This window comes from Centruroides vittatus, unplaced genomic scaffold (genome assembly GCF_030686945.1).
Source record: "Centruroides vittatus isolate TY-2023 unplaced genomic scaffold, ASM3068694v2 contig_1422, whole genome shotgun sequence".
NCBI lineage: Eukaryota > Metazoa > Arthropoda > Arachnida > Scorpiones > Buthidae > Centruroides > Centruroides vittatus.
The window spans coordinates 741,353-758,010 of record NW_027120892.1 but is presented as its reverse complement, the minus strand read 5'-3'; the positions used below and the strand labels follow the sequence as shown (position 1 = coordinate 758,010).

The 16,658-nt window shown below is 31.6% G+C and overlaps 1 protein-coding gene across 1 annotated transcript in view; it reads right to left on the bottom strand.

Annotated features, from left to right (window-relative positions):
* The window catches only part of LOC136968257 (PAX3- and PAX7-binding protein 1), a 101,377-nt gene that overhangs the window by 63,209 nt on the left and 21,510 nt on the right, over positions 1-16,658 (bottom strand). Inside the window, exon 3 of the mRNA XM_067262244.1 lies at positions 13,353-13,464. Coding sequence (XP_067118345.1) covers positions 13,353-13,464 — 112 coding nt within the window. The remainder of the gene's footprint in view (positions 1-13,352; positions 13,465-16,658) is intronic.

Genomic DNA, 16,658 nt, shown 5'->3' with positions numbered 1-16,658 from the left:
CTTTTTGGAATGTGGGAGACGTCATATCAACACTCAACCTGGTATATACTGATCAAATAGTATTCCTCCAAACTTTGAAACTCTCCATTGTAATTCCAGCCTTTTATTTTTCTGACAGAAACAATTCTTTAATAGTATTCGTGAGACTGTTGGGTGGGCACTTGTTAAGTTTTGTGTTGGTTTTTATTTTCGAAAGGTGAGAGTATACAGGTAGCCTTCGGTTTACCCCAGTTCAATTTACGCCGATTCACAATAATGCCTCTGAGCAATCCGCCGTTTCATCATGTAATTCCCCGGTTCTCTCTGTGCTAAACTGATTTTCATTTCAGTGTTGACGTATTTACTGAGCTGCAACATCATATATTCGTTAAAACAAAGATTTTTATTGAATATATTTATGTGGAGCACCAGGAGGTGGATGAAGTCTTACCTCCTTTTGTCGGCTAACAGGTCGGTGAGACCTGCCCACGGTCAAGATGGCAGTTCGGGTTTGTTACATGGTACATGTTACGCGAGTGAGAGTGAGGAAGTGGATGGGTCCGACGATAGAGCGGCGCTGATACTCGAATAAAAGACATTAACAATTGATGAAAACAATAACAATTTATTAGGATTAAAAGCTACAGCTACAAATGAGGGCGAGATACCGATCGCCTAAAGTGAGCGTACCCGGAGGGAGAGTTCCCACGAATTCGGGGAGGTCATACCTCTTGGTCCGAGTGGGTCTTGTCACAAGTTTAAGGTATCCTTGGCTCGGGTATCCTTTCGTTCGACATTGGTTTCCGGACTCGGGACTCGGGACGCACACACTGGCTAATGGACACTACGTAACCGACCCCCTTTCCCTCTCTTGTCGCCCTTTTATTGTCTCGGTCACGTTCCTCTTCTCCACCAACCAGCACTATTCGGTTTTTGTTCCTCATGATTCATTTTTTTCTCCGTGGGAACCAAACAATAAAAAAGTTTATTGTTAGTGTTTGGTTCCAGAGGGTTCGAATTTTCCACATTTATTTTTTCTGTTTAATATTGTTGGGTATGTATACATTCACATTAAATTAATATTAAAATACTAAATGTTTAGGTACCCATGTATACAAGAATAAAGGAGGGTTATTATGTCAGATAAAAGAAGTGCACCAGAGCTATCTAAACATGTTAATAAGGCACAGCAATATATCTCCCTAGAAACAAAAATGGAAGTTATTTGACAAATGGAAAGTGGACAAACACACCCCAATGTCTGTAGATCTTTGAACTTACTTCCATCCACTGTTACTACCCATTATGAAAAATGCAGATAAAATTAAACACTCTGATCAACGGTCTATGGCAGTAAATGTAAAACAAGTGAGTTACAGTAGAGGTAAAATTTTTGAAAAAGTGGAAAAATTGTTATCATTATGGATGGATGATGCAAATCAAAAAAACATTCCATTGACTCAAGCTGCTATAACTGAAGAAGCAAAATCAATTTTTGATAATCTCAAATCTAAGGAGACAGATAGAGGTGAAGAAACTTTTTGGGAAGCAAAGGTTGGTTTATCAGATTTAAATCCTGAAGTAATTGTCATAGGTATAAAATTATGTGGTGAAGCAGCAAGTACAGATGTTGCAGCAGCAGCTGCTTTTCCTAAGGAATTTCAGGGATTTGTAGAACTATTCTCCAGACCTAATCTTTAATGCTGATGAGACTGGGCTATATTGAAAAAGTTACCAGCATAAACTTTATTTCCCGTAAAGAACATTCTGCTCTAGGTTTTAAAGTTGCGAAAGATAGATTAACTCTTTTGTTGAGAGCTAATGTTTCAGGAACTTTGAAACTTAAACTGATGTTAATGTATCATTCACAGACACCATGTGCTTTAATTAAAAAGTCTAAATAAAGACATGTTGCCAGTTTATTGGAAATGGAACAAGAAAGCATGAGTAACACAAGATGTTTTCACAGATTGATACACAAGTTATTTTTGCTCTACTGTGCTTTGCTTTTGTGAAGAAAATAAATTATCACCCAAGGCACTTCTCTTGGACAATGCTCCGGAACATTCTCAAAACCTTGATGAAATGAGAACACTGTTGGATGTCAAGGTTGTTTACATGCTTCCCAATACAACATCTCTTTAACAACCGATGGATTAGAGGATTATTGCAACCTTCAAAGCTTAATATCTCAGTTATACATTCACAGAAATGATGAGAGTTTTAGACACTTCAGATAAAACAGTTAAAGACTATTGATGGTCTTTTGATATTTTGAAAGGCATTAGAAACATCAAGTCGGCTTGAGATGAAGTTTCAGCAAAATCCTTAAATGGAGTTTGGTGGAAACTTCTGCTAGCATTCATGCATGATTTTGAAGTAGCAACACTTCAGGAAGATTTAACTGAACACATTACCAGACTTGCATGTGATGTGGGATTGGAAGATGTGACAGAACTTTAAGAAGCCCATGATCAGCCACTCTCAAATGAAGACCTAGAAAAATTATACAAAGATCTAAAGCATATCCTTTCAATTATGGAAAGTTTGACGGATGAACTTTGTGAGTTAGACAATGATTGGGAGCAAAGTGCAAATATAAAAAGGAGCATCATCGCATCCATTTGACCATATTCCAAAATTCTTAATGAGAAAAAACAAAATAGAATAGAAAAAACAGAATAGCTCGCAAGAACAATGTTAAAATGATCTATCGACGTAATCCTACGATTTACAGAATTCTACGGAACGATAAGTTGAAACTAAATCGAAACAACACATCAGGAGTATATTCAATCCCATTAACTGACTGCCGTTTTAATTCAGAGTTAGTTTATGTTGGTGCTACCATGAGGTCTTTAAAACAGAGGTTGCAGGAGCATAAATATTCAATTACTAAACACTTGGACAGTACTGTACTGGCAGCCTTTGCAAAAGAACAAGATATCAATATTTATTGGGATAAAGCTTCCATAATTAAGACTGCCACTAACAAACATTTTATTAAATACATTGAAAAACTCGAGATTTACAAGGCGCGGTTAATGTTACCCTAGGTCACAAAATGGCGGCGGCTGGATTTTTTCCCCATCCTGGCGACCGCAGTGGGGAAAAATTTTTTCCCTAGAGTCGTGACGTCGACGCCTTGGAGAATTTTTCCCTGTTCGGTTTCATACCTGAGTTCGACGTTGGCGAGTGTCCTGTAACCTCAAAACGGCGACTTTCGTGTGTGTAAATTTGGGACGGTAGAGGGAGCTTTTTCATGACGTCGTGCGAGAGTAATATCGGCGGGTAATTCGTAGTGGTTTTACGAACGAATATGCAAATGCTTGATCTGTGACGTGAATTCTGTTCATTTCGATTCAATTTTATGCAAATTGCCTACCAGTTGGAAACGCCTGCTGCTGTGTTACAGTTCGGTTGAACAGTCATATTTCTTTTCATAACGATTTATCGGTTTCGAAATAACTATTAGCGCTTAATATTTGTTATTATTACTTCCTGTATTTGTAAGTATTCCTATTTCTTTTATTGCAATATTTCGCTAAGCGTTAGAAAAACCTGTAATTAGAAATTAAGGAAAGGATTTGTTTTTTTTACCTACATTCCAACCTCCCCTCTTTTAGTTTATTACAAATTGTTCGGAAATGAGTGATTTAGTCGATTTGCTTTCCAATGACGAATTTTGGTCGAAATGCACTTGCCGTGATTTTTACAAGTTGATGGAAGGCGAATTTTTGGAGTTAGGTGTACCTCCTCTTATTGATAGCGCATTTAAATTTGCTGCGAAATTAGGAATACAGCCAACCGAGGCCATTTGCATTTATTGTGATTCCCTATGCAAATTATACTACCGGAGTAATAGAGAAAGCTGTTTCCTGCGATGCACGAAGTGCCGTACAATGACTTCAGCCTTCGAAGGTACATTTAAAAGTAAATTTGGTCGCATTTCCTGGGGTAGCATTCTGTCGTTTATATGGAACTATCTTTGTCTGGAATGTACTGCGACGACCTCTGCGATTGCGGCAGGCATATCTAGAAAGGCGGGTGTCGATTGGTCCAATCACATAAGGTTGGTAATGCTTATTGCTATGAGTAATATGTCATCATTTAAAATCGGAGGGCCAAATAAAACAGTGGAGATTGACGAGACTGTCATATGTAAGAGAAAGTACGAGAGAGGGCGTATATTAAAGAGCACGAAATGGGTGGTTGGCGGAATCTGCCGGGAAGACAAGAATTGCTTCGTATGTCAGGTTAACGACAGATCAGAAAATACTTTGAATTGGATCGTGTATAAATACGTAAATTCAGGCAGCACTATAATAACGGACGAATGGAAAGGATACATGCATATTGACGACATCGAAGGGGTAGCAGTCGAACATAGGACAGTAAATCATTCGAAAAATTTCGTCGATCCCAAAACAGGAGATCATACTCAGAATATCGAACGCCTCTGGGGCTATTTAAAAAACAAGAAACACCTGCCAAAACACTATACTAGTGATCTATCTGACTCGTACATGTACTTGTTTATGTATAAGAAATTCTTGAATTGGCCCTCCAGGAAACCAGGCGAGAGATTTCAAATTTTTGCTCAACACTTACGCAACATCTATCCTGGCAGTGGAAAAGTGCCGATTTGGCGCGAGCCCGAAACCGTTCCTTCGGCGCCCGCGGCGATTACGAAGCAGAAAGGAAACAAGAAACAAGAAGAAGGGAAAGATGCCAAAAAGCAGGAAAGTGCTTCCACATCAAAAGAAGGAAAACGCCAATCGACAAATAAAACAGCGGCCGAAGGAAAAAGAACAGGGAAGAAAAGAAATGCACCGAAAGAAAATCTGGAGGTAAGCGAAACCGGGAAAAACTTGGATCAAACAGGAAAGAAACAAAGGAAGAAGTAGCCAACGTTCATCGGAAAGTGAGTAAAAAATTACTTTTTCGGTTTTTTTAATTTGTTATATTTCAGATAAAATCCGCGTATACTGTCGAGCTATTCAAGATGGCGGCCAGTCACGTGGCCATCTTGAATCGAGGGAAAAAGTTTTTCCCCATCGCAGTCTCCAACGTAGGGAAAAAATCCAGCCGCCACCATTTTGTGACCTAGGGTAACATTAACCCAAGGCGCATAATACCAAAGGTTGCATCAACCATAGAGATGCTGATAGTCTTTCTAGTGCATGGAAATCTTTTTACTACAATTAATTATATTAATACTTTGTTTTATTTTACTGTTTAATTTGTACCATTTTTATGTTACTTTTATTTCATGTTATTTTTATTTTATTTTTTAAATTTAAATGATGTTATTGCTGGCATTCTATTTTTTGTTCTAATTCTGTTTAAAGAAGTGTTCCATTTTCAATTTAAAGAGTAACTGAAGAGGACTATTAAAAATAGTCGAAAACGTTTTTATTTTATTAAATTTTACTTGTTTGCTGGAAATACCAAGGTGTTTTGTTTTCATTCTGTTTATATTCCAGTAAGTGTTTTATTTTATTAAAAAACAAAAATCTAACTTTTTTGTGAAAAATATAAGAGATCCGAAACTTTCAAATATCATTTGTCTTTCTTAAGATTTTCTAATAAAACCATTTCAAAAACATAAAAATAGATTTAATATAAAAAATAAAAAAGACAAAACATACAAAGCCTTCCCATATATCACTAACATTTATGATAATTGTAATAAAATCCTAAAAAAAGAAGAATGTATTGGCCTCATCTTTGACCAATAAAATTTCACATAAAATCCATATTGATAGATTAAAAATACATAAAACTAATATTAATAAATTGAAAAAAACAGGTGTAGTCTATAAAATTAATTGTAATTGTCAAAATCCAAAAGATTATACAGGTAAAACAGGACAAACTTTAGAATTATGGATCAAAGAACATGAGGCAGCTATAAGATTAAAGTATAACAACTCTCCTTGGTTTAACCACATCAAAAATAGTAAATGTAATATTGATAGAAATAATATTAAAATCCTTCATGTAGAGAAAAATATTTATAAACGAAAATTTAAAGAACATATTGAGATTGTAAAATATAATGGCAATAATTTAATAAATATCTCAAATGGCATGCAAATTGAACAACTATGGTACAACATTATAGAGGGCGTGACAATAAACCAGTAAATTGGTATTGTAAAAACCTAAGCACCGTGAGTATGTATAAATTACCATTCATGGATCTTTATAACACATACCTATAGTTTAGAATTAAGAATGGATGGAATATTTTCAGAGAATATATTGGAAATAAAAAAACCTGTATGTAAATTTTTGTAAAATCTTTTTAGAAGTTTTAAATAACTTATGTGTTACTAAGTTTTATGATTGTATTATTATTTATAGCGACATCATTTCTCTGTAATGCGCTTCACACCCTCAAAGATATTTTAACATTGTAAATAGAAGTACCATATGAGTGTAATAATTTGGCCTGGTAAAAATTTTGGTGAAGTTCTTAATGGTATTGTAAAATGTGTTTCCTTGTGTTACTTGTCATTATCTACTCACGTTATTATTTTTGTCAACTCAATGTTTGTAATTTTTACTTTCTGTAGCACTGAAAACGGACTAGAAAAATAAAACTAGCCTGAAATGCATATGTGAACATACAATAAAGGAATTGGAGTTTCTTAACCTGAATTGCTGTAGATAGTCTACCAAGGTAAATTCTTTCAGATTAAAGAGACAACCATTCACTGAAAAAACATTTCACTTTATTTTATCATAAAATACATTTTGAAAATTAAATTTATAATATATGTAGTTTGTATTGTATTAATAACAAAATTATTTGCTTATTTTTCACATATGTAGAACCTAACCCTATACCTCACTGCAAATATGGATTCATTTTATGCCGATTCGATTTGCACCGGCTTTTGTAGGAATGGAACTGTGGTGTAAACTGAGGGCTAACTGTAATAGTAAAGGTAGAGAGTGGGCAGATGATGTCTGATGTTGCTGGGCAGGTCTACAGTAGACCACAGTTCAATCTTATCTAAGAAAGATACTGTATAATCAAGAAGACTCAAGCAGCTTAAGGAGTAACAAAATTCACATTTGAGAAATAAAGAACATTGAAGAGCTCATAATGGAATCTGAAACTGATCTGATGACAGAAGAATGCCAAGAACTCTTGAATGAAGAACACCAAGAAACTCGGCAAGATATGTTTTCTTCTGAAAAAGAGGTTTAATGCCAACATCTGCTATTAAAGATCTTTTGAAGAAGTGAGAGGATGTCAGAACAATGGTTTTAGAATGACATCTAAACCAGGTTGTGGTTAATAAGCTTAGGGATCTCTACAATGACAATGCTATTAATTACTTCCGAAAAATCCTGAAGAGAGAAAAGCAATCGACATTGGACAGATTCTTTAACGTCCCACAAACAAAAAACACGACTGATAAAAATGCAAGATTATGTATATATGTATTTTTATTATTACATATAAATAAACGTAGTAAGAAAGTATATAATATTTTATTTTTTGGGGTCTGCAGAACACATTAATCAAATTCCCATAAAAATCTATCAATAATTGGTTAATGAACAATTCAGATAACAAACACAATCTTGAAACAGGTTATGTTCGTTAACCGATCACCCACTGTATTTAAATTATTAGATCCATAATGATATTAACATAAATAATGATTTGGACAAGACTTTCTTATTCATACTAAAGATGAAAATTTGTATATAAAATGTCTTCAAAATATTGTAAAATGTCATTGTTGACTTGTATTTCAATTTTTTGATCACTCCAAAATAAAACAATTATCAAAGCCTCTTAAAATGTAGAGTCTTATTCTACAAACATTATTTAGTTCATTAAAATTAAATTTAATACAATTTTAAATACAAAAGTTTAAAATACTATGTATGAAATAATTTTTTTCTATGAAATTTGAATTTAATAGTTCTCATAATCTGAATTGATTCAAGAAATTTAAACCAGTTCACTGCAACCAAAGAAAAACTCAAATAAAACACCGATCAGTTTAAAAACCAGACCTAATTTGATGAAATCCCTTTCCACTATCTTAACTCTTTCTTGACAGGGGTACTGATCTGTCACACCACCAATTGTTAAGCAAATAGGCCAAGGTGCCAATTCATCGATACTCTGTTAAAAATCGATTTTTATAAAATTTATCAACAACAGATGTCAGCACTTGATGGCAGCTTCATGTTTATTGTCTGTTTCACATATTTTTGTCCAGCTGGTGTTTTGTTCACTTAAAAAATTTTAATTAATGCTTTATTTTCTTAATTTTTCATTTCCTGATAATTTTTTAATTTCATTTTTAGCATATTCATGCAATAATATTACTATAATAAGTTTATTCAGCTATAATACCTCAACATGTTATAAATATTCAAGTTGTGTCCTTCAGTTCTAATATTTTATATATTTTTTAAATTTTATTTTAATCTAAAATATCAGCAAATGTTACATCTGTTACTACTGGTAATCATATCTTTATTACAAAAATTTATATTCTTGTTTGATATGAAGTGAATAAAGTATATTAGTTCCTTATATTAGTTGGTAGTGGAATAAAGTTTTGATTTCAAACAAATGTTTGATATAATGTCAATAATTTCACAACGAATAAACATACATGCATAATTGTTATATCGAGTTGAACAAAACAATATTCTACATCTTTCTGGCTCAGTGCCAGCAAAAATTAGGTAACTGGACAATGCTAATTTTGAGAAAAAGTTACAAATTATCAAGTTTAAATGTCAGTTCTGATATATATTCTTTTTTTCTTATAAATTTTTCTTATAAAATATATTGAAAAATATCATATTTAAAACTAAAGATGTTAATAAATGTATGTGATTTTTTCATATGAATACAATGATAATTTGATTTTTGGTAAATTTTTAAAATAATATTGCCTGACTGACCTTGACTGACAGACATATTACCTTCGGCCATTTTACAAAATAAAAGTAAACAAGGGGGCATGGCAAATGGTCAAGAAAGAGTTAATCTCTCTTTTTATTTTACATCTCTATGAACAATATTATATTAAAAAGTACATCATATAATCAATGTACGTTGATATCTTCCACATTATTTATTATTCATTTCTATGCAAATCAATCTCTACATATTTTCATAATTTTTTACATATTGATGATCCATTATTTTGTACATAAAACATTTTATCAAAGACATAATAATTGAAAACTTTTTTAAATATGAATTTCTTAAATAACTTCATATTCTATCACTGTTTATAGCCTCAAGAAATGGTTTTTCTTTCATAATGTAATGCCATTCTTAATAAAACTATAGTAATTCATTGTTCTTATATATATTCTCTGAACAATCTTAAGTTTGACATATTATTAAATTATCATATTCTAATATCCTTAAAAATTTAATACTTTATGATTGGGATATTGTTTTTATCAATGAGAGACACATCTCTTCCAACACTTTATAACTTTCTCATAATCCATAAGTTAATATATTAATTTTAAAATATTTTAGTTAAAATAATTTTATTTGTCATCTTTGGAGGTAATGTATATTTTATACATCACCTCAAATTTTCCAACAATTTCATATTATAAAAATTATTCTCATATTTATAGTAAATGAAGTATCAGTATCTTATGTATTTAATGTACTGTACATATTCTCTTCTGTTTATTCTAATGCAATATTTTTCAGTGTGGTCCATGGCTCAGCTATCAGCTCCAAGAAAACTTAAAAATTACTATATAAAACAGCAACAAACGTAATAAATTTGTAATAAAATATGTTTTTAAAATTTTATTATTATTACTCAATTAAAATATCTTATTACATAGTATTATACAACAATCAAGAATATGGCAAGATGCTAGTTATGATGAGAATTGTCATACATGTACAATTTGTTTATATGTTTAAGACAAGTCTTGAGAAAACATGCTGGAAACTATCAATCCCCAGTTGGAAACGACTATTCTAATATTTTATACTGACTTATGAGCTCTTTGGAGTGAGATTAAAGGTAAAATTATAGAATAATTTCTAACAAAACTTGCTTGCAAAGCAATTTACATTAAATTATTCTTTTCTATTTCAATTTTGATTTATCATCATCTGTAAAATTATGTGAACAACAATATTCATTATTAATCTGTTTAGATATATGAAGCGTGCAATGCCATAAGGTTGTAAATGCCATTTTTCTCAAAATTCGTTTTATTGAAGAAATGAATTTTAAATGCAATGTTTTTTCCTACAAAAAAATATTGTGGCGCTCTAAGTGGCTATATTTTGAAGATGATGTTATGTGCAAGCCATAACATTTTAAGCGCCAAAGCGCAAGCCACGTGACTTTTGGCGCGTAAAATGTTACGGTTTACTTTTACATCATTTTGTTATTCCAATTTGTAACGCAGTGAGTTTTTTACGAGTGAAATGAATTCCTTAAAGTATGAAATACCTAAAAGAAGAAAGAAATGTGCAGAAAAATGGAAGAAGAACATTCGAAAGAAACAAAAAAATAGTGGCTTAGAGTACATTTCTCCCATATCACAGAAAGTTAATCCGAGAAAGGATCCACCAACAGGGGTAAGTAAAAGACTTAATACTTCAAAAATATAGACGTAGATTTGAGATTTGCAAGATATGGATAGTTATTGTGTCTATGCATGGGTGAACAACTTGTATATGACTGTTTCCAACAAGTTTGTCAAACTTTTTGTTTATGTTACAGGTGACATGCAAGTGTTCCTTCGCTTGCAAAAACGTAACGTTGGCTTACCGTCAGGAACTCTTCCAACAATTTTATGAACTGGCTGACTACAATAAGCAACAGAGTTATCTTCAAAGACTTGTTCATCCCCAGATGATAAAAAGGAGACGATATGGGAAGTACCACCATCCTTCTGGAAGTAGAAGGCAACACTCTTTCAGTTATCATTTGCTTCTTCCCGGTGGAAGTGAAATAAGAGTTTGTCTTAAGACTTTGTGTAATACATTCGGGGTTACTGCAAGAAGAATTCAGTTGATTAGAGAAAAAATTTTGGAAGGAAAAATGGATGCTACTGATCAAAGAGGAGGCCAGCAAAAATGTACTGAAAAGCAGTTGTGGACGGAAAAAATAATTGAGCACATTAAGAGTTTTCCAAGTGAAGAAAGTCATTATGCTCGAGCCAAAAGTACAGATAAAATGTACTTATCACCTGATCTCAATGTTAGCAGAATGTATAGAGCCTTCCTTGAGAAATATTGTCAACAGTATGCTGGGAGCAAAGCCCCAGTTACTCGACAATGGTACAATGAAATTTTCCTGACCAAATTCAATCTGTCTTTTCAAAGACCTCGCATGGACACTTGCTCAACTTGTGACCGCCTTGATGTACGAATAAAAGCTGGTGATGCATCAGCAAAAACAGAACTGGAATTACATCATTACAGAGCTGAAGTAACCACAAAAGACATGTCTGATGACACAAAAAATGCTAAAACCTCAGATTCGTATGTTATATCTTTTGACTTGCAGCAGCAAATGTATATACCACAATTAACACACACTGAAATGTATTATGCTCAACAATTGGCATGCTACAACCTTGGAATTCATGATTCAATTAAAGAGAAAGGATGCATGTGTTTGTGGAGTGAGAATTTTGGAGGAAGAGGGTCTTTGGAAATATCATCCTGTATATACCATTATATTACTACTGAGGCTGCTATTGGTGACCGAAAGAAGCTGACTTTGTGGACAGACAATTGTGTTGGTCAAAACAAAAATCAATACGTGATAGCCATGTATCTGGTGTTATTGGCCAATAATGTATTTTCAGATATAACACATAAATACCCTGTAAAGGGTCACACATTTCTCAGCTGTGATCGAGACTTTGCTCTAATTGAAAAACGGAGGAAAAAATGCAAAGCCTACACACTAAAGGATCTTGTGGACATCATTAAAAGTGCAGGGACCAAAAACCCTTTTACCTGCATCATATTTGAGAAATTTCATGACTTTAAATCGATTGCCCACGCATTTTTGAATACAAAAGACCTGGGAATCTCAACAGCATCCCAAATTAGACTCTCATCAAATAACTTTGGTAAAGTTATGATTGCTAAAGATGGAGGTAAAGCAGCAAGATGGTGCACTGGGCTTAATGTGCTGAAAGATGGAGTTAGCATTGATGATTTCAAAAATCTTCCACTTCCTCTTGCTCGCTCCCATTTTGGGATTCCTCAAAAGAAGAAACCTGACATTGGTAAAATGATACCATTTTTAAATCCAATAGCACAAACCTATTTCAAGGAGATGCTAGCAGAACCGGATAACTAAATGCCAGTTTATTAATAGTTAACCTGTCACTTTATTATTTGATATTTCAAAATGATATTTGGACTTCCATTAATCTTTCAAATTTGAAGTTTTTAAATACGTTTTAACTTTTATTACACTAAATTAATACCTTATTGATAAAGATTACAGCCCAGTTCAAGTCATTAATAGATTATTGTCAGTTTTTAATGTTAAAATTGATATTGAATTTGTAAATTGTGTTTAATAATTTAAATGTAAGTTTTTGGTATTCAAAACTGTTTTTCAACTGTAGAAACATTAATTTTATGACTGCAATCGTTTTTGGCATTTACAACTTTATGCACTTGCACAATTTTGGCATTTACAACGTTATGACTCTAACCCTGTTTTTAAACTTTTTTTGTTTCCTTACTATTATTCGTAGGTGTTTGAAATTAAACCCAATGTTTTATTCCAAACTATAAATTGTTAAAATAATTTTTCTAGCATTTGATTAAAGTTTGTTCATTAGAAAAAGTGTTTTTTCTCTCTCCTGAAAAATTTGTTTTTTGGCATTTACAACCTTATGGCATTGCACGCTTCATATTATATCTCTAAACATAGACTTTTTAAAACTTTTTACATTGTGAAATATTAAAGAGAATGTCTTTTTCTTTATACTTTATGATTTTTTGTTACTTATTTGAACTTTCTAATAAATTACTTCTTATGTGTTGTTAAAATTTTTTAACTTGTCTTAAAAACATTAAACTGTCATGCCTATGTATGGAAATTTTAATTAAAATATTTTAAGAAGGTTTTCTTAAAAATCTTATTTAGATAAATCTTAACTAGATACAATATTTTGATAATTGTAATTAAGCTGTCTTATTTAACTAAATTATGTTTATAATAATATATTTTGTTTTATATATTTTCATTTAAAAAATTATTTATATTTGTAATTAATAATGCAAATTTAATTAGGAATAAATAAAAATCTCACTATTTTTAATATTAAATTATTTAATTTCAAAATCATTAATTTTATCTTACTTTTTAGAACATTTTTGAAAGGATGGAATAGCTTATTTTTTTCATTGTCTTCATTCTCTGAATCTATTTCCATATCTTCAGCATCTTCACCATTTAATATATCCATAGAATCCTTAAAAACAATACATATAATAAAATAAATGTTTTTTTTTTGTACAGTCAATCATACACAATAATTGCATACAAATAACATTTTAAGCTTGATTATTAACACAGTAATTTACTAGTTAATACAATTCTCAACAACACTGCCAAATATACAACTTCTGTAATTAGAAATATTAAAGAAAAATTATTACTAATGAACATAAAATTATATGTATATTAAAAAAATCCAAATGGCAAATATACATCAGAATATTACATTCAGAATATAATAAAAGATGCTAAATGCTTTTATAATATTTTGCTTTTCATTCTTTTTTTGTAACAATTAAATGATTATATCATTAAAATATTTAAATTTTAAACAAATGTAGCATTTAAAATCTTTATGACTTTCCATCAGACATCAAGTATTTAATTCATATCTTCTTACATAGTTTAGATGAAATGATACAATATATCAGTACAGTGCAACCTAGGTTAACGAGCATAATTCGTTCCAGAGTCTTACTCGTAATGCGAAACACTCGTTAAGCAAAACAGTTTTTCCCGTAGAAATTAATGTAAAATATGATAATGCATTCCGATAACGCCGAAAAAATGCTCAAATGTTTTATGTATAACGTTTATTCAAAAAACATTGTACAATATACTGTTAAGGAGCGTGAATCATCATCATCTTTTCTTCTAGTGCGGAATGAACCATCCTGGAATGAGAAATTGATTTGCAAAAACAAAAAAAAAAAAAAAAAAAAAAAAAAAATCACAGCTAATATATTTGATAAACACTCCAACCGATATGTCAAATTCTTGGGCGACGCAAAGGCTATAATTGAATATTAGAAATGAATTAATCTGACTATAAGCAGGCAATTATGTTTCCATCTCATATTAAATCTAAAAATTATAAATACAGTAGAGTCGAAAATCGGAATCAATCGGGGACTGGGGTTATTCCGATTACCCATTATGTACGAAAAAATACATTAACCTGTCCGATGTTCAAATTTTTCTCTGTTGCGTGTCACTTCGTGATGAATTTTTCTCCGTTGCGTGTCGCTTCGTGATGAATTTTTCTCCATTGCATGTCGCTTCGTGTTGAATTTTCGTTGATTTTAAGCCTAACGAAAATTTTTATAATAATAATCGAGGCTATCGTATCGTTAAAAATTATTTCTGCATTTCGTACAAACAAAATAAATATACTGAAGAATATAAAAACATGAAAATTATATACTTTAGAAGTCAATTTAGTATCAAAAACGTTCAATTCAGCATGACACAGTCCGACTGAAAATTGTGCCGATTACCGGCGATTCCGATTACCAGTGTTCCGATTAACGACTCTCTGCTGTAGTTAACTTTTAATTCAAACATTTCTAAAATTTAATTTGGAATCGGGCATTAAATTTAATGACCCAAGAATTTGGCATTTCGTTTGGTGTGTTTATTATATAACGGGCTTTGGTTGTTGATGTTTATAAATAATATGTGTAAACACAAGCTTGGAAAAACATGTGATCACAAGCGACACTAAGATGCTAGCGGAACGAATGCTAAACACAGACTGATGGAGCATGCCACATGCGCACAATTCAGGACTTCCCCTCTCCTCATCACTCATTATGAGAGGCAAATTTTTACAATTTGTTTTGCTCATTATGCAAAATACTCGTCGTGCAAGGTGCTCGTTAAGTGAGGTTCCACTGTAGTGTCCAAACTTTTCAATCAATGGGAAAATTGCACATAACTCATAGGCAATCAGACTACAAATATTTTAATATAGTCCAAATATATAACAAATAAGTGTCTCATTTAATATATTAATATGTATGTCACTTTAGGTAAAAATGATATGAAACATTCCTCTCCTGAACTTGAAACAACCAAGATATATAAGTTAATTATATAATTTATAAAAATCCTAATTTTTTAAAAATTATTTGATTGATGCTTAAAATATCTTTGCATACTAGAGTAAACTATGTAGAGGGCCAGATCTGACATTATAAGGTTTGACACTGACCATACATGATAAATAGATGATATTATAGAAAAACCAATAATTGACTTATTAATATATTCACATTAATATATCAGCTTATTGATAAGTACCAATTCAAAAATGAGTGCAATATCACTATTAAATTCAAAAGATTTGTAACATATTGAATAGTAATTTACAGGATGGTCCAAAGTTTTCAGACCCTTCATTATTTAAGAATCATAATCTTTAGTGATGTAACGAATAGTATATTCGGCCTCAGCCGAATACCGAATATTCAGCCAGGAGCGTGGCCAAATGGCCGAATATTCGACCAAACTATTCGGCTTGATTAACGCGCATATAAAAATTAGCGCGCAAACCTCATTATGCAAAGATCGCACACCCTGCTCTCTATTGGCCCGATGTCACTACGATTTTTTCTTCCAGTAGGTCTAAATTATTTAAATTTATTAATTAAATTATAATTATTAAAGTTAATATGAGATGGAGCCTAACGTCTACCTCTAGTGCCAAATTGGTTTATAATTTATGTAATAGCCATAAATAGCCCGATATGATTCAGCAGTTGTTGGTATTTAGATGCAAGTTTATAACTTACATCTAAATACGAAGTTATTTTATTTGCAATCGATCTTTTTAACTCTTTAATTAAGCACTAAAATTTTGTTTTTCTACGTATTTGTAGACTGAATAGTACCCTAAGGATATACTTTAGTGGGGACTAATATGGTCTAGTTTCTCCCCAGTTGTGGAACAGTTCAAATATATTATTGGGGTGTTTCTATTTGTGAAGTTTTGTGATATTTTGTTGCTATTGTTTTTGTCAATATTTTTAAAATTAACACGATTTCAAATGTTATCTTTTGTATATAATGAGAAATGCTCATTCTTTGTTTTATATATAAAATAAATTATATAGTAGTTACTCATCTTCTAGAAATAAATAATTCTTTCATTAAATACGATAAGTTTCAATAAAACGTTTCGTAAATCATTTTAAAATATCATAAAAAATATTAAAATATACAAGAATACGAATATAACATAATTAACTAAACAATAACACTAATGCTCGATACATTCTAACCTACACGCCATCAATGCCATAAGATATCGGGCTAGATAAAGGCTATATTATTATTTTAATTACGAAATAATTTACTAGAGTTAGACGCTATTTCTTATTAACTTTA